At 39.6% G+C, this 19,542-nt stretch overlaps 2 protein-coding genes across 3 annotated transcripts; both read left to right on the plus strand.

Moving 5' to 3' along the window:
* The first annotated feature begins 126 nt into the window (after nucleotides 1-126).
* Nucleotides 127-9,763, plus strand: kcnk3b (potassium channel, subfamily K, member 3b). The gene is made up of 2 exons (XM_071497461.1): nucleotides 127-648; nucleotides 1,977-9,763. Exons 1-2 carry the CDS (start codon nucleotides 366-368, stop codon nucleotides 2,867-2,869), a joined length of 1,176 nt encoding a protein of 391 aa, XP_071353562.1. The 5' UTR covers nucleotides 127-365; the 3' UTR covers nucleotides 2,870-9,763.
* A 1,050-nt stretch (nucleotides 9,764-10,813) lies between these two features.
* Nucleotides 10,814-16,182, plus strand: marc1 (mitochondrial amidoxime reducing component 1). Of its 2 annotated transcripts, none has more exons than XM_071497465.1 (7): nucleotides 10,814-11,121; nucleotides 12,035-12,205; nucleotides 12,604-12,766; nucleotides 12,878-13,018; nucleotides 13,334-13,395; nucleotides 13,618-13,689; nucleotides 15,771-16,182. In XM_071497465.1, exons 1-7 carry the CDS (start codon nucleotides 10,871-10,873, stop codon nucleotides 15,895-15,897), a joined length of 987 nt encoding a protein of 328 aa, XP_071353566.1. In that variant the 5' UTR covers nucleotides 10,814-10,870; the 3' UTR covers nucleotides 15,898-16,182. The 2 variants fall into 2 exon arrangements, with proteins under 2 accessions (XP_071353566.1, XP_071353565.1); XM_071497464.1 differs by having other exon boundaries at nucleotides 10,815-11,121; nucleotides 12,875-13,018.
* The last annotated feature ends 3,360 nt before the right edge of the window (nucleotides 16,183-19,542 follow it).

The raw sequence follows: 19,542 nt of genomic DNA on the forward strand, positions 1-19,542 counted from the left end.
TGAGTGTGTGTCCTCGGAGGAAAGACAAACTGTTTATTTTGGCCTCAGGAGAGAAGGGGTGTGTGTGTGTGTGTGTGTGTGTGTGTCTCTGCAAAGGTGAGCTCTTGATTTGAGCTGCTACTCCAAGAAGCTGACAGTCTGTGGGATTGCCCTGTGTTTCTTTTCTGCAGAATCTAAATATAAGTCGGTGACAAATAGTCCAAATACAGTAGCAACCCAACTGTGATGTGGGGGTGGCGCTGAGAGAGCGGCTCCGTCTCCAAAGTCCCCTCTGTTGGATCCGGAGTCCGTCAGGAGAAGGTCGCAGAGAGTCTCAGCTCCCGCCTGCACTTGAATCTTTTTTTTTTTCCTCCTCTTTATTTATCATGAAGAGACAAAACGCCAGGACTCTCGCCCTCATCATCAGCATCCTCACCTACCTGGTGGTCGGAGCCGCCGTCTTCGAGACGCTGGAGTCGAAGCAGGAGAAAAGTCACAAGAGGAAGCTCGACGCCAGAAAGTACGAGCTCATGCGCAAATATAACTTGACCAAAGAGAACTTCGAGGAGCTGGAGCACGTCGTCCTGCAGCTCAAGCCTCACAAAGCGGGGGTCCAGTGGAAGTTCGCCGGGTCCTTCTACTTCGCCATCACTGTGATCACGACGATCGGTGAGCAGCAGCCTCTTCTTGTTCCGTTTAGTGATGAAGTTGTGGCGCTGATGAGGCTGAAACCAATTCCAGTCTCTCAGAAAGACGCTGAGCACAGGGCTGCAGCCAGGATACCCGAGCTCCTGAGGTCATGAATCCACATTACCCCCCCCCCCCCCCCCCCCCCCCCCTCAGGAATACTTATTTACAACCAAACCACATTAATGCAATTACGCAAAATTTTCTTTTCTTAAAAATTTGTCATTGTTAATTGTGAATAGCTCGAGTGTATTTGACCACAGCCGGAGGCACAGCAAGTGGCCTACTGTTTGAGTGCGACAAACAAAAGCTTTGAATAAATATTGTCTATGTATCTAACTGTTAAAACACATTTTCAGGTTTTATCCTCTTACAGTTCAAATGTGAAGGCTGTTTTATGGAGCTGCTCAGTGCTCCACTCACTCAGTGTCATAGAGTTGGGCTTGGTCGTTTTTATGGCTTTACACAGCTGTTGGCTTATTGTAAGGTTAGGTTGTTTCTAGGATGAAATGTTATGGTTGATTGACATTATTTTGAAATTGCATTTCTATATATTTATAATTTCTTGTCACATTTTGAGTTGTCTGTCTCGTGTTTGTCACTCATTGCTTTTGTTGCCTTTCCCCGTCAGGTCACCGTGGAAAAATAAATCATTTGGAATTATTTTATCTCAGTTGGATTTTCCTGATTAGTTTGAAATTAATGAATAATGTGTAAATAATCAGTTTCATTAAAAACAGAATGGTAGGAATCTCCATCTGGTGCACAAATACTCAATTACTCAATTACTTAATTTCTTGTCAAATCTAAGAATAAAGGGTCAAAAAAATACTCAGCCTAAAAAAAAACACCAGGTGTAATTTGTGTGTAATTGTATGGAAATGGGATGGAAAAACTGAAACACCTTTTCAACTCTTTAAAAGCCCCAAATTACAGAAACAACAGAGCCCTGGCTCACTCTCTGTCATTACAATGAGGCCACTTAAGGCTAATTTAGGCAGAGAATTGAGAGAGTGATGATTTCTGGTTTATTTCCAGTATTTACAACATCCCAGCTGACAGCAATGTGGGAGTTATAAATACATAGCTGTTAATTCACAATATTTAAAGTCAAGCTGAATAGTGTGACTGGGTTTTCCATTAATGGGGGATTTAGTGGGAGTGGGTGTTGGTTTCCTGTGGATTTAAGTCAGGAGCTTGATGTCAAACTGTCTCTCCACAACACAAAACCACACTGCACCTGCACAGACACCATATAATATCATGTACGCAGTGTCTGAGGAATAAAGATGCGCTGTGCTCTCACCCAGGTTATGGTCATGCAGCGCCCAGCACCGACTCAGGGAAAGTGTTCTGCATGTTCTACGCCCTCCTGGGGATCCCTCTCACCTTGGTCATGTTCCAGAGCCTGGGTGAGCGGATCAACACGTTCGTCAGGTACCTGCTGCACCAAGCCAAGAAGTGCCTGGGAATGCGTCAGACCGAAGTCTCCATGGCAAACATGGTGACGGTGGGCTTCTTCTCTTGCATGAGCACTCTGTGTGTGGGGGCCGTGGCGTTCTCCCACTGTGAGGGATGGAGCTTCCTCCACGCGTTCTACTACTGCTTCATCACGCTTACTACCATCGGGTTTGGAGACTATGTGGCTCTGCAGAAGGACGACGCGCTGCAGAACGACCCGCGGTACGTGGCTTTCTGCTTTGTTTACATCCTGATGGGCCTGACGGTGATTGGAGCGTTCCTAAACCTTGTGGTGCTTCGCTTCCTGACCATGAACATAGAGGACGAGCGCAGGGACGCCAAACAGAAGGCCCTGATGTCTGTCAGCAAGTCCAGAGGAGAGGTGGCCCGTCTAATACCTGTCTCAGCCTCGACTTCCTCCACACCTGTAGCAGACGACACCACAAAGGCTAAAGATTTAAAAGGTGTCTACACTGAGGTACTTCATTTTCAGACTATATGCTCCTGCTTGTGGTACAGGAGCAAAGAGAAGCTGCAGGGCTCCATACCCACTATGATCCCTCAGGACCTGACGTTCTCCGATGCCTACTTGCAGCAGAACAGTAACTGCCCTCACTACTTGGAGCCCGGATCAACAGGCTGCGTTTGCAGTCCACGTCAGTGCACGAGCATAAGCTCCATAACAACAGGCCTACACATTCTCTCTCCGTTCAGGGTGTTCAAGAGACGCAGCTCCGTCTAGCCTTTCAATACAGCAGATTTCAACACAGAACAACATGTCTATACTGCCAAGTGGACAGCACATATCTGGCAGTCCTCACAGCAAAGACATGAATGCAAGTAGATGTTTGTGGTGCTATAATCCCAGTAAACCAACAGTAGGAGACGCGAAAGGGAAAAAGCACATGCAGTACTGCAAACAACAAGATCTTACTCAAATATGTATCTGAGAGAGCGCGTCACGCAATGTTTTGACTCGAGGACTTATTCAGTTGGCGTGCTGTGTGCTTTGAAGAGTCATGTAGGCACGATCGTGTAGGCATGTAGGACGTCATCTGGGTCACTACATGTGAACACATCAACACGCTGCAGTGCATGTGATGTGGTGTGTACACAGTTTGTAGGTGAAAGCGGAGCAGGTGCTGTAGGAGGTGTGTTAGGTCGAGTAGACAGTGCGATGACACAGTAAAATAAAATAATAGAAACATCCTGCACGGCTCTGCAGTAAGTTCCAAATGTATGTTTCTGTTAGTAATCTCAGAGATGTTGATACAACTGAGGGTGTATTTGCTAAAGTTGTAATTTTCAGTGCCGTTATACTGTGATTGGAATATGTCTCGATGATTTTTAGACATTTCCCATCATAGTGTTTGTGACTGATGCAGCATCAATTTAGACAATTTTCCTCACATAAATTGCCTTATGTTTCCCTAAAATTTTATTTAAACAAATCCTGATTGTTAGAATTTCATTAAAGCTGGTGCATAGTGATAACTTCATATGACTCACATGTGCACTTCCCACTGTTATTGCGATTTTTAGTGCTCTCTACACAAATTGGACCATCAGGGCATCAGTCACGAACACTTCTGAATTACGTAACATCACAAGTGGATGAGTTCAGAAAACCACAATGACATATCCCGAACACAGCAGAACTGTATTCGCAACAAAACAGACACTCACCAGCACTGATTGAAACACACTTGACTGGATTTGTTTAACAGCACTAAAGAGCACTGCTTTAAAAATGTCCACTGAGCTAAATCAACATCTCTGACAGTCTCAACAAAAACTGAACATGATGAGCTACGCCAGCCTGATACTTACTGCAGGGTTACTGTACTGTAAGCTGTTTCTGTTACTGTGTCCACTGTTTCATGGAGTTTTCCAATGTAATGCTATTTTTTAGAAAAATCAGTCCTTGAGGAACCAGAGCAGATATACACACTCGCCTTTCTGATGTGCAGTCATCACAATATTAAAGGAACAGCTGAACATTTTGGAAAATACTTTTTATTTGTTGTTTTCTTGCAGTGAGATAGATGAGGAGATCGACACCTCTCCCATGTCTGTGCCAGGAGCCAGGAAGTGGTTGACCGAGCTTAGCATGAAGACCGTAAACAAACAACCCAGGCTTTATCCAAAGTTCAAAAATCTTCTTCCCAGCCCATTAAAATCCACTAATGAACTTATTGCGCCTTGTTTGTTTTAAGGAATAGTTTGACATCTTATTCACTTGAAACAGGGAGAAACAGTTATCCTGCCTCTGTCCAGCGATAAGAAAAACACCTGCCAGCGTTTATATATAAGTCAGAGCTTCAGCGGTGCTGGTAGGCACATTTTGTTACCTTGAGACAGAACCAGGCTAACTCTTACCCCCTGCCTCAAATCTTTATGCTAAGCTAAGCTAACCGGCTGCTGGTTGTAGCTTCACATTTAGAGTATAAACATGAGAGCGGCATCAATTCTCACGTCATTGTTAAATGGTTTTACAGGGAGTGATGTGCTGTAATTTCCAGATGCCTTCACTACAGGAAGCTACTAGAGTGTCTGGTTGGAGGATAAACTCTTGTTTGTTATGCGATAGATTGAGCATGTTACTCCCCCTAAAACCACAAACTGTCAGGTTTAGATTTCTCTTTGTGTACTGATTTAAACAGTAAGTGTTCATTTGTGAGCTTTTAAGGTGCTGGGAGGTGGATTTTTGAAATGTGGACAGTGCCAAGCTAACTGTTTCCCCTCTGTTTCCTCCGGACTCTAGCTCCTTAACACACGAACATGAGAGTGGTGTCAATTATTCCAGCTAACTCTTGGCAAAAAAAACAACAAATGAGTGTATTTACCAAATTGCCAAAAATATTCTGAACTACTTCTGAAGGACTGTGAGGCTTCACAGACCTCATCGACTATTAAAGGAACAACATGGAGTGGGTAGAGCTGTCCAAATCACATCTGGATCAAACAGCTAGATGCAAACTATTTTTAGAAGCAGTCTGCGGTGGCAGATGGGAGAGGGTTTTCTGTGTTTGGACAATGGATAATAAGCTGGTTGTCAGTTGCAGACAATTATGCCACAATAGACTGAGTCCGTATGATTGATGGAGAAATAAAAGTCCACCCTCAGATACTATGTCTTGCATTTCAGGGCCAATTTTAGAGTTTAGTGGTGTATTTTTTCTGTAGGCGACATGACGTGATGTCACGTTAAGTTTATTTCTGGAAGCTAAAACCAAGTTTTAATCCCCAAAGATGTTTGATTTATTCAAAACTCTCACAGAAAGTGACAGGTTTTTGTGCCGAATCAGGAAGGAAGCGCTTTTTCTCTTGATTCTCTTCAAACAGTCTCAATCGACCAGAAAACAATCCAGTCACAAAATGTCTGTGTTATAAAGCACACAACTAAGGCTACAACTAACAATTCATTATGTGTCTATAAAATATCCATAAAATATCAGAAATTTGTGAATAATCATTTTATAAATTTGTGTTTTATTCAATCAGCGGTCCAAAAGATGTTTATTTTACGATCATATATGACAAAGAAAAGAGTCAAATATTCCCCTTTGAGAAAATGGTACTAGTGAATATTTGACAGTTTTGTTAAAAAAATAACCAAAATTATAAATCAATGATTGATTAATTTATGGATTTTCTGTCAAATCAATGCAGATTTTCACAAAACCTTCATGTTTTCCTAACTAGAAAATCTCTGAGTCGTCTCACATCTTCAGCCAACAGCCAAAAGTGGCGAGTTCTTGCCTTTTTTATTTGGATTGTCAAAAGGCATTCTGGGAAACGTAGGAAATCACTCCCAGTGGTATAACAAATAATTAAATCCTTTACTAGTAGGCTACAACAGTGTAGAAATGCACTCCATTCAAAATCTTAGTTAAATATACGTACAGAAATATTATCAGCAAAATGTACTTAAAGTATGCACTATGCAGAGAAACTGTCCCTGTAACTGATATATAATCACTGATATTTCCCTCTGAAATGTGGTGGAGTAGAAATATAAAATGGCATAAACTGGAAATACACAAGTAGAGTGCATATACTTCAGAACTGTACTTGTATATTCGACCTCTGTCACCATCTGAGGAAACAATACATGAGTCAAAATGACAGGACTGTGGCCGCTGGAAAATTAACTGTAATCATTTATTTCAAGATCACTCTTGAAATAAACTGGACGTCATAGATTGATATTCTGAATATCTGAAGGTGGATTTTTTTTCCCCTCTGACTTTCTGCCATTTATTGTTTTGCCTTGTGGGGTGAAATCCCACCTACGTGACTCACCACGGACACAAAATCAAAAATAACCTGCAAATATTATTTGATCTAGGTCTGATATCTATTGAGAGACTGAGCTCATGTATTTTATGAAATAGACCTGTACCTTACTGATATACACAAGTTGCACATGATAATGGAGGAAAGGTGATGATTTGACTTGCTTTTAATAATAAGTGACCCAGAAAATAACAACTGTTTATTTTATGCAAGTACTGTATTAGGTTTAAAGTCGGACTTCATCATGTTGCACTTACATAAACAGGCCTTTCTGTTTCATGTTGTAAAAAAAAACATTTTTAAACATGACAGGGGGCAAAGTCGTACTTGAACACTCAGAGTACTTGAAAATAATTGCAACAACGTTTTTTTTTATCATACATTGCCAAGGGATATGTGTACAGTTGATACCATGGCAAAATAAATAATGCACATCACATCTACTTTAAAACAATATTGTATTATTTTTAATTTAACATTCGCAGCAAACATTATGGATATGTTATCAAAAAACTCAAGATTGTTTTTGAGTTTAACTGAGGACTTTCACCACTGTAAATGAGTCATAATTTACAGAGGAGATTTATTAAATGAATTTCTCTATACAATTTAAGTTACATAAGCCGCAGTGATGCTGTTTATCAACATGTGCTGTGTGAGAAAAAGGTGCTGCTGAATGTATAGAAATGTCCGTTTGGTCCAGATGGTTTCCCCCTGGGAAGTCTGACTGCGGTCCAGTTCCGGACAACCTACAGCAGCTTAGTCACGAGCAAAAGTACGGCAAAAGTACGGTGTATCATTACGTCATGGTCTGTGGCAGGATGTATATCTGTTTTCTTCATGTGATACAGGGTGGTGGACAAAATAGCAGAAACACATGACTTTATAGCAGCAATACTGTTTAAGAAAAAGTCTTAATGTTGCCTTTTTAATTAGGCCACAGCAATAATATTGGGTTTGTTAATAATACCAGAGGTTAACTAATTTTCATATTTTTTTTCCTGGAAAGAATAATGTCATTTGACTTTATTTATGGAGAAATGCCTATTGGTGCGCTTCCACTTAATTAACTCCAATTAATTTCTGGTGTAATCTGTGTGTTATATCATGCAAAAATTTCACATTTGTCGTGAGGCAGACAAGCAATTCAACATACAGGTTTACAGCATTAAAGTAATAAAGAATGGTGATTTACTTTGGTTGAAATTGAGTTTCTCTTTCAAAAGTAATGCCATTTTCTATATAATTAGTACCATATTACAGGAAACTATTCAGACATAATGGACCCATAAAATAAAGACTTACCAGCTATTTTTCAGAAGTTATCTCTGCTTTACAGGGGAGTTATTTTACTTGAATACCAATTATACATTTATTAGGTACACCCTATCTAAAACTGATGTAGTCTGCAATAAATCCTCCATTCATGAAGGTTATAATGTTCAGTGTTTGTTGAAAATTGTATGGTTATTTTGAAGGCAGTTTGTGGTGCTGTTGAATTATATAACATTATACTGTGACTAGGTTTATATTAGTGACATTTGACTAAATATTAGAAGCACCTGTTAGTGTAGCACAATCCAATTCAACAGCACCACAGCCAGGAACTGTCTAAAATAGTTTAACAAAATCCTGAACCACCTACAGTAACCTTCAAGGTAGGATTTATTTTATTGTATGTATTTTATTAGACTACATTAGTTTTAGATAGTTATATCGAATAAACTGGCCATGGATGGATAAGCTTTAATTGAGGTATTAAATCACCATTTTAGTGAATTTTAGAGGTACAAAGAGACCAGGCGTTGGTTATCTAAATGTCTATGAAACTGAAAAAGTCTCAATAATCATAATAACAAAAGCCAAACAAAGGGACACTGTATGCAACAGATGTAACAAATGACCATTGAGCCAAAGCCACATCAACAAAATTAGGCATTAGTATTCTGACTGGCAGTTGCCGTATTGAAATGTAACTGTGTTTGTGCTACTTTTTCCGCTCCTTGTACAACATATTTGTCGTTGCATTTTTTTCTCATATATTTCTTGCTTTGTTTGCATTTTAAGTTTCATTTCTGTCTCAAGGTATGGAGATCACTCATGCAGTTGTTTTTATGTTTTCTATCAAGTCTTGAGAAGTTACTATCTGCAAAATTAACTAGTTAGCAAGGCCCAGGTAGTCTCTCAGATGTTTGGAAATTGAAGACGTAAAAGTAACTTATCCTCTAGATAGTCAAGTTGGTCTTCTCTGAAATTTGTACGTTTTGCTTTCCTATCCTGTTAATTACTTTCCTATCTTGAGATGTGTCGTTGGGTATGTGATACCCAGTTTGGGAACCACTCCTTTGTATGACCGCAAATGAAAGTAGTGCCACGTTGATGCAGGAAACAGCATCAATAAAGTGAATGATGAGCTGAAGATCAGGAAAAATCTGCTCCTGTGTGGTTAGAAATGCTATATAAACACAAATTAAGTTGCCATGTGCACTAAGAACAGAATTAAGACATCAAAGTGTCAGTTGCTGAGAATTAGTTGCCGAGCAATTAAGACTGTATCTCGTTATCAAAATTTGCTCGCCACTTCAACATCAAACCAGCTTGAAGGGCCTGGCTCCGTGCCTCTGAATCTGCCTTCAGCCATTAGATGTGCACAGAAAAGCAACAGAAGGAGGATCCATTTGACAAATCCCTGTATTGACCCCCTGTGGCTGGAGCATCTGCTGTTTTCTACTTTGGCCATAGACCTGAGTATCTATGTCAAAGACAAAAATAGTTGCACTGAGAAGGTCATCTATGACATTACGTCACTTTGTTTCTTCTCTGGTTTAAGAAAATTCTGGGCAGGTCACAACAAAAGGTGGCACATATTGGAATCAGCATTAAAGTGCACTTGTGTTTTGTCTGTTATGTTTATGCTGCAGAGATGTTATCCGCCACTACATTTAATTAATTGAATTGAATTGGGCATGATTAATTATCCATAGTTCTCAAACATCAGGACAAATTTATTCTCTAAAGTTTAATGAACATGAAAAGAAACATGAATGAAACTTCACACACAAACTATATGTTTAAATGTGTTTACAGTTAAACTTGGGCAGAGTTGGCCCGAGGCATTAAAAAACTAAGCATTTGTACTGTAGCACTGATCATGCCTGTAGCTTTTTGTTTGAAAGGGATGCACTTTGAATTTTGATGACATTTCACTTTTGTTCCTGTCAAGTTTGAACTGACTTATACCAAGTGTCTGCACAATGAATGTCATGTAAAAAAAAATGTAACGCATAATCCATCCAGCTATTTAGGCTCCAAAAATGAAGTGGAAATGTTAACGCTCTTTCAGTGTCAGTTTTTTGTTGTTAACTTGATTTTTTTTTTTTTGTATTTAAAAACCTGCTCACTGACAGCACCCAGTAGAAAGTGCTATAAGAAACAGGGGTTATAACAGCTCATATAATATATATATTTGGGGGAACAATAACAAAATAATGGTGCATCCAAAAGTTGTCTAATTTTTTTGTAGAGATGAAACAAATGGTCAGTTAAAGGTCCCATATTGTAGACGGTGAAATTTCCATGTGTGTTTTTATTATAAAGCAGGTCTAGTGTTATGGAAAAACAGTAAAAGTTTGAAAATGCGTAATCCACAGAGAAATGAGCACAGCCAGTATAAACTGTGCTTTAAAACGAGCCGTCAGAATGTCCTTAACACTGTGGTGTCACAAATATATGGTCACCACCCTCGGCCATGCCTCAGGCATTCTGCACCATGACCCAACGTCCAACCTTTTCTTGTTGTTTTAACTTTTTTAACAACATAAAACGAAGCAGTCGTTCTATCAGAGAGCTAACAAGCTACAAGACAAAAAAAATGTCGAAGAAACGCTGCACAGTCGATGGATATCAGGAAGTAAATAGGTCCTTGCACAGCCGTTCAGAGAATAGTAATATTAGAGAATGTTTACTTTTTTCTGAAATACTCGAGCATTTTAGTCCAAATTGAGAGTCAATTCCATCACAACTTGCATTTACCAAACTACCGTAGTAGGCTTTTATGGTTTACTGTTATTGAAAACTATGAAATCATACAAATATTCACAGCTGAGAGGCTAGTACCAGTGAATCTATGAATCACTTGAGTTAATCAGTTATCAAATTCGTTGTCAGCTTCAGTGTACTGGTTGGTTTCTGGTGCCTGGTGAAATAATGAAACTGTCATGTATAGTAAGGTCGATATGGGCCTAACAACAAGTTGTTGTTTTTTTTTTTTCCTGAGGTCCCCTAAGAGGTTAATTTAGACATGAAGGAATCCAGTTGTCAGAGCCTATCAGACCAAAGTCTGGAGGCGTGTTTCTGTTGACCGAGCGCCAGTGAACGTAACACGTAGAGGCTCCTGTCTCTTTAACCAAAGTTCAGCAGGCAGCGAAGTGTCCGGACCTCCAAAATGGACCTGAAGGCGCTGGCTGTGAGCGCGTTGGCCCAGAATAAGAAAGCGGCTCTCCTGATCGGCGGGGCTGGCATCGCTGCTCTGGGACTCGGGCTTGGATATAAATACCTGCGAAAGCCAGAAAAAGTAGTTCGTGTAGGCGTGGTGTCGCAGCTCTTTATTCACCCTCTCAAATCTGGCAAAGCGGTCTCAGTGGCTCTGGCGGAATGTCAGAACATGGGTTTGAAGTTTGGAGAACTGCAGGATCGGTGAGTGTTGTGCACAGATGACTTTAGTTCATAACGTTTGCTGGTGCAACAGGTGTTTACTGACCTGCTCAGACAGAAACACACGAATCTGCACCGTTCAAAGTGGCAGGGTCACTGAAGTAGGCCCCAACTTCTAATGTGCAAACATCACATCTTCTCCACTCCATTGAATGAAGTAATAAATAATAAATGAAAATACTGTGGGTGTGGGTGAACGAGCCCACAGTTTTTAAAATGGTCAAAATATTTGCTCTACTTCAACCTGCTGCATTAAAATGCAGCTTACATTTGAACTCGCCTAATAGATTTTATACAGTCAATTTAATACGGAGGCCCACAAGTCCCAAAAGATAGTTACTTAGATTTTATTTGTATTTTTTCATATAATAACTTTGGAGGACAGGTTTGAAAAAAAAATCCTTTGGGACTTTGTGACTTTAATTGAAAAGTCTGAAAGGAACCATGAATATTTTTAATTTTGAGATTATTCAAGGGAAATTTTGGGAATTTTGGGAATGACAAAGTGAAAATAATCATGAGGAGGCTTTTCTGAGGAATAACATATGAGGAAATTCAGTTGCCCAGTGGTGGTACATCAAACATGACAGATAAGACAATTAGTACAATGATTATGCTTTGCATATGATTCCCAGTTCAAGTTACAATCAGTTGGTTGAAAAAAATATGTTGTGTAAATCTGGGCTTTCTGCTTGAGTCAGCAGTACCACTCTATATCCATGGTAACCTATGATGTTATCAGTGCTTATGTTGTTATTCAGTGTCCTGTAACATCATTGTCTCAGGTCTGTGAGGCCTCAGAGTGAAGGTTTTGTGCCTGGACTTTGACGTTCAGCCAGGGATGCCAAATGGTGCAAATGTGGGAAATCCACAGTTGAGCTTGTTTTGTTTGCAGACATTGGCTGGTGGTGACGGAGGACGGGCGCATGGTGACAGGCAGACAGGAGCCTCGTCTGGTGCTGGTGTCTCTGACCTGTGAGGGAGGTCAGGTTTGTTTGAACGGACCAAATATGGAGGAGCTGAGATTCCCCATCAAACAGCCCGACAAGCCCGTCATCGACTGCAGGTCACCACATTCTTCTCTGACTGATTCCTTACCAGTTTATGTTACTTGGTTTTTTTGTTGTGGTTGTTTGTTTGTTTTAGTTTTTGGGGGGTATTTTTGCCTTTATTTGACGATAATGTAGTGATAAATATTTTGCTTCACCCAACCAACAATCCAAACCCAAAAATGTGAAGTTTACCATCATAAAACCGAGAAAAGCAGCAAATCCTAGCATTTGAGAAGTTGGAACAAGTGAATGAAATTAGTTGGTAATTCATTTTGCAGCTCTATTTGTTAGTTTTGTCAATTAAGGGCATGGTCTATACTACAATTCCTATTGACACTGTTATTTTACATGATTTGTGTTCCGACTGAGTTATCAGACTTGTGTAATGCTTGCTTTTGTTTTTGTGCTGCAGAGTGTTTAGCACTGACATTCAGGGCAGGGATTGTGGCGATGAAGCGTCTCACTGGCTCAATCATTATCTAGGGGCAGAGAAAACCTTTCGCTTGGTGCACTTTGAACCTCAGATGAAGGCCAGGAGACCAGTGGAGAAGGTGCCTCTTTTCCCACAATATGAGGTATTTTAATGCTCCATCTTTATGCAACTCTCAAGGGAAAATACTGTCCTGCTTTTTGCCTGCTATGTTTCTGCTATTCTAAACTGTGGTGTTTATCCATTTATCCAGCAGGTGGCGTACTCAGATATCGGACCCGTGATGCTGCTGTCGGAGGCCTCTGTTAAGGACCTCAGCAGCAAGTTAGAGAAGGATGTCACAGTGGACCGTTTCCGCCCAAACATTGTGATCGGGGACTGTGAGGCATTCGATGAGGTGTGTTGTTCAGCTTTTGCCATCTAGAAGCACATCTTTGATTTCTTTCCCCTGCTGATTCCTCTGTTTGAAATGCTGGTTACATGAGCAAATAAAAACATAACAGAAAGACATGTAAAGATAATATTAAAACCACAAAACATCTTAAAAATAACAGATCCTACGATTCTACACTGGAGCCTTTTTGTTTTATTTTTCCCTCCTGTCTGAAAAATGATCATTTGGTTCTTGTGACTCATTCCTCGCCCTTGTCAGTGTGAGCAGCGTGGACTAAATTTATCTCCAACTCCAAAACCAACTGCTTTGCTTTTTCAGGATTCGTGGGAAGAGATCCAGATTGGCAGCGTGCGACTGCAGCGTGTAATGTCATGTGACAGGTAACATGGTCGATGCTTCACACAGATTTTAATCAGAGAGAGAATCACTTCATTTACCAACAATGACACCAAAGCTGCAGCGCTGTCACTGCAGGGGTTTGGGGTTTGATTCCCTGGGTGCGAATTAAATCTTTTGATTATTGTCAAATGAAATGTCTATTTGATGTTAGAATGTATCAATTTGTCTGGATGGATAAAAACTGTAACTTTTGTTGTTTCCAGATGTATTTTCATCACAGTTGACCCTGAAACAGGGATCATCAACAGAAAAGAGCCTCTGGAAACACTGAAAAGGTAAAATTTTAACTTGGGGAAGGTTAATATTTTACATTTTAGTGGTGATCAGTGTTGCCAGGTTTTCTGCCAAACTGGGATTATTTAATGTGTCAAGTAAAATGATTTTTGGCAGCTTTCTTCTAATTGCAGCTATTTTTTGACACCAATTGAAAAGGTCCCTTTATCCAGTTCATACAGACTTTAACGAAAAGAAGAAGAAGTGATTGACAGGACACTGAGAAACCTCAGCCACTTGACACACAAAGATAGAGGAATGAAGATCAACAAAATAAAACCAAATTTCAGTTTAGCTCATGCACTCACAAATATTTTTTATCCCCTTATCTGAAGATAACAAAGCTCATTACCTTGAGATAACAACATATTATTGGGAGAAAGCTTTTTTTTTTTTTTTATCCCAAGATAACTCGATATTATCAGGAGAAACAATTGTTATGGAGAGATAACAGGATAAAACTATTTTTAGTTTTCTCGAGTTATTATCCCATTATTTTGGGATAACAAAGTTTTGATCTCTCGAGATAAGAGAATAATTATCCTGTTACCTCAAGAAAAGAAAAAATCTTTTTCTCCTGATTATATCTTGTTATCATGAGATAATGGGATAAAAAAATATTTGCGAGTAAGGCCTTTCTCTGCTTCCATATCATTGCAACCAGGAGTAAAGTTCAATGTGAAGTCATTCAGTTTGAAAGTCATAACTCTGTGGTATAAGATTTATTAAAGCTTCCATCTGTTCATATAAGTGGAGACTTTAACGTAGCCCTTCCTGTAAGATTGTCACACTCATGATGGACAGTTAAAAAAAAAAAAAAAAGGATAAGGCGCCTACATTACCCACAAAGCAACATAACCAGCAACAGTTCAGTTGGACGTTGTGTTATGTGTTAGATAAGTGTTATGCCATTAGCGACTCCTGTAGCCGCCCACAGTTACTAAAGTGTAAAATCAAGCAGAGAAGAAGAGTGAGCTGCAGAGGTGTGGTAAGCTTCCTTCTTTTTCGAGGGCGGCGAGGTGGTGCAGTCGCCTCACAGCAAGAAGGTTCTCCCTGCAGAGTTTGCACATTCTCCCCCGGGTCCTCCAGCTCAGGTTAGGTTAGGTTAGGTCTGGTTTAGGTAACTGATGACTCTAAATTGTAGGTGTGAATGTGAATGGTTGTTTGTCTCTGTATGTCAGCCCTGTGATAAACTGGCAACCTGTCCAGGGTCCCAATGTCAGCTGGGATTGGCTCCAACCCCCCATGAAAGGAAAAAGAATAAGCAGTGCAACTGGTTTATCAGACTTCAAACAGCTTCCTCTGGAGACACTAAAGGCTTAATACAACTTTTCTCACATATGCAGTAGCACTCGCTAAGACCTGAGTTAGTAAAAGTCCAGTAGTTATAGATGATTTTCAGTAGATAATATTCTATAAAATCATTTTAACTGTGGTTTTGGGTTTGCCTAAATTTAAATCATATATACTGTTTATGCACCCTATTTTTCTTTTTGTACTCATATTCAGCCACAGGAAGTATCAGAGGTATTTCCTCTCAGCCTTAGAGAACGAACCCAATAATGGATACTACTACAACAGAGCTGTTTGTGCGATTAAATGCAAATATGTAGGATAGAAAAAAAATCCCCTCAAAGCTAAAAATGTTTACTTTTTGTGACGATCAGGAAGATTTAGGGGTTTGGGCTCTTTGGTGTCAGTAAAGTCTGGCAACAGTGGTGATAAGTTGAATTATTTCTAGCTTCAGTGAGTTTTGTATTATTTCTATTTTTATAAGTTTTAGTATTTTATAATAAAAGAAACTACTAGTTGTACTGTTGGTTGTATTCTTTTTTTTTCTAATTTATTAATAGCACTGCTTTATTTCCTGAATACAGTTGCCTTATTTTTAGCTCATTTAAATGGAGTTTCTATCTTGTCGATCAGTCAAATGTAAATTTTACTTGTTCTCTTAAGAAAATCTTTTTTTTTAAGCAGCAAATATTTCCATGTATGTTGCATGCAACTTCATAGTGGCCTGTTTTCCTGTCTGAAGTCACACCTCAATGTCTTTGAACTCATCCTGATGACAATTCTTCCACAGCTATCGTCTGTGCAACCCGTCCGAGAAGCACATCTACAAGTCGTCCCCACTGTTCGGACAGCTGCACACTGTGAAGAAGACGGGGATCCTGCAGGTCGGCGATGTGGTGTACAAGATCAGCCGCTGATAGAGGGAGTCAGAGAGAGGGCAAAACATGGTGTGAAAATATTCCATCACTTTTCTGAAGGAGGGAGAAATCTTTGTTAGTGCAGTCACTGTATAATCACTAAAAAGCACTTCAATAGATGTTCTATTCGCACATAATGAAAAGAAAAAAGCACAAATATGTAACAGTACAGTTCAAATTACACAAATAATCAAGTGGGTTTTTTTTTTTTTTTCAAATCTATGTCAGACGGGCTGTTGTGTAGCACTAAGAGAATCTGAATTAAACACATTTCTTACAGCTGCACATTGAGTTCACTGGTTATTAAATCCTGAAAGGACACGCTGCCGTTAAAGATAGATATGAAAATGCCTCAAGTCTTTGCGATAAAATATTTAACATGTAATTATTCCTCAGATAAACAGGACAGAGAAACACAAGTGGGCAACAAAAAGCTCTGGTAAGTAAAAATTAAAAAGTAGCAGAACAGTTGGAATTTTATCTGTTTTTATCATTTTGTTTGATACATTTATTCATTTATGGGAAAAATAAACATCTTTTCCTTAAATGGCCTTAACATTTTCATGGCTTACTATTTTAGAGATTGGGTTTGTTATTTAAAAAAAAGAATAAGCCTTATTTCAAATAGACTAGTAACACAAAATTATTATAATTTTTAAAACAGAGTAGTTCAGCCAACAGTTGAGAAAAATACACAATTTGATTTAGAGTCTAAATTATTAGTTTTTCTAAAAGTGGTATTTTGGTTTTTATTTGTATTTGACATCTTGATGAAGAAAATGAAGAACTACTGAGTGGGGTGTATTTCAGATTGAGATCCATGCTGTGAATGTTTAAAGCTGACACTCGCTGATGTATAAAAACAGAACTGAGTCTGTTCTCTATCACCTGTCAGGGTAAATATTTACCAGCTTCCCTGTTCTCATGTGCTTAATACATTTATTTAGAAAAACTTACAAAGTTTTTCCAGCAGTGGGTCGGTGGGTCGGTGACGCCTGCGACAGGACAAACACACTGAAGCTTGTGATGGAAACAAAATCAAACCTGTGACCTTCCAGTTAATGAGAAACCTGAGCACGCCGTCAGTGCCTCAACAGGTTCAAGTGTGGAAGTGTAGTTTTATTCCAGGTCCAAGAGTGTGGATGGTTATAGCACTGGTGGCTCCACGAAACACTCAACATAAGTTACACAGCCCGGCCAGCAGGGAGCAATAAGTCTTTACTTTACGCACACAGCAAGAGCATGAAGATAATTCTGGATATGTTTATACTGATTCGGGTTGAGTTAACTTGATTTGTTCTGCCACAAATGTTGTCAGGAAATTGCATTGGTGAGCTCATATTGCAACAAGACAGACAACATTCAACGCAACATACTAATAATCAATCAATCAATCAATCAATCAATCATCACACATCATCACTTTTCAAACAAATCAAATGCTGTTCAAAGTTCTTTACAAAGTGAGGGATAAAAGGTTTAGAGACTAATGAAAATGATAAGAGAGGAAATCTGCAATTAAGGTGAGGTAATTAAAAATACGCAAACCACAAATACATACACAGACAACCAACTAAAAACTCAATGTTTACCATATCGTCAGTGAATGAACTTCTTTTAAGCTAGAAAAACTAAAAAAAAAAAACTGATGTAAGCTCAGATATAAAACACAGTGGTCTGAACCTCATTTCTTTAAAGACAGCAGCTGCTGGGTGAGAATAATCTCTTACAATATTCAAACCTTTTTGGTGAAGCTGAACTTTATAAATTGGAGACAGTAATGAGAGGGAGGGACTGGCCAGGAACTTCAGATGCAGTATAAAATATTTTTTGTAATGCTTCAGTTTCATAAGTCATTTCAGTTAATTTCATCATCAAGTTTGTTGTTTAAACAACTAATGAATTTGTGTGTTTTAGAAAAAGAAATCATCTTTGCAGCAGTGATAACTTCTAAAACAATACAAATACTTAGAAACATGTATGTTGTGGATTCTGGCCCTTTTTAAACTGATTTGTTCTATATTTTTTCCAGATATGGCTTCAATCATCATCAAATCCAGCAGCCCGTGTTTCTTTGTAATGATCCCAGCATTAGGCTACACTCGTTTTTCTAAGAGGTTTTCTGGGTTTTTCTTCAATTTTTTGCAACATGTTTGTTAACCCAGACTAGTCTTGCAGTCAGTCACAGTTCATCATATTGACTCCGAGAGTAAGTTGCGTAATGGTGCTACAATTCTCACAAAGCTGAGAGAGGTCTTCACCCGTGATGAAAAACCCCCATCTTAAATGACCTAACTCCTCCACTAGCTGACTGGATCCAACCCTTATGTTGGGATGGAGAGGATGGAAAGCTCCCTCTGCACCAGCATCATCTTCATGGCGCACTTCTGTTGATGCACGAGAACAATTATCACAGGCAGCTTGATAAGGTGGAGTATCACTTGAAATGGGGACAGTACCACTCTTACATATTGTATCAGACGTTTAATGTCTTTTCCAGCTCATAAAACTAACAGTAAACTGTTGTGCTGAACCGTTCACAGGAGCAGTGTGCAGTATTTCAGCAATTCAGACTCTGATTACATGCCTTCAGGCTGGAAAAGAAAACCCAGACACTCCACTATTAAGCCAACCTGTGATGCACTGTTTATTACTTCTTTCTCCTGTTCTCCAAGGCACTGCTGCACGTTGATTCCTCTGCCATGGTCACAGACCGCTGGGTGCTCTGGTTGGGGTATCATCTCTACCTTTAGGTGGCCCCCCTGGGTTATGGGTTGAAAGAGAAAACTTAAAGCCAGGAGCATCTATGTTTTGGCTAAAATGTGCCTAAACCTTCAAATTCAGACACTTATTTCAGCACCGATCAGCTTGATACACGTCAGCTTTATTGCAAGGAATTCAACAAAAAAGGCAAAACACTGAAACCTGGACACATCCTGTTTAAAAGGGGAGAGGGCCATTATGTTGTGGGTCACCTTATGTGTCAGTAAAGTGTGTTGCTAGTTGAAAAGTGCCATGATTTCCACACTTCAAAGGCTCACGTCTCCAGGAAAACAGCCACAGGTAATAACACACAGAGTTAACAGGAGCTGTTGCACAACAGGAAAGAGCCAGTTCATCACATTGCCCTGGGCCTCCTCACTGTCACACAGTGGTACATTAAAGGCGACATTCGGAGGGGAGGGGGTTGTTGTTTGGGGGGGTTTTTTGTGTGTTGTGTTTTGAAGGAAAAGCTCAAAGATCCAAGAAGTTAATTTGTGCAGCACCAGGTCGTTTTAACTGGTGACAGTTAAGCTGAAATGCATAGTTATGAAGGTCTGTAATTTGCGAGGGTCCTGTGGTTTAGGGGTGGGCTACAACATAGTAGACTCACACTCACAGTAGACTCACCTTGATGTGGAGGGAAATGAGTACTTGGAGCCCTGCAATATGAGAGGGTCCTTAAACTTAAAATAAATTCCTTTTATTTCATAGAGCTTCAGTTTGAAACAGGTCTTCAAAATGTCTGATAAGTGCTCGGGAAAACATGACTGCCCCGACCGTGTCCCTGTCAGGAGCCCAGACACAACCTGCTTACACAAGGGATGCAAACTCGTAGCCCTACAGACATGAACTACAGTTTATGTGATCTAATCTCACCTCAAA

The sequence above is a fragment of the Trachinotus anak genome, unplaced genomic scaffold, assembly GCF_046630095.1.
Source record: "Trachinotus anak isolate AG129_WGS33_773 ecotype Australia unplaced genomic scaffold, CSIRO_AGI_Tana_v1 ptg000015l, whole genome shotgun sequence".
NCBI lineage: Eukaryota > Metazoa > Chordata > Actinopteri > Carangiformes > Carangidae > Trachinotus > Trachinotus anak.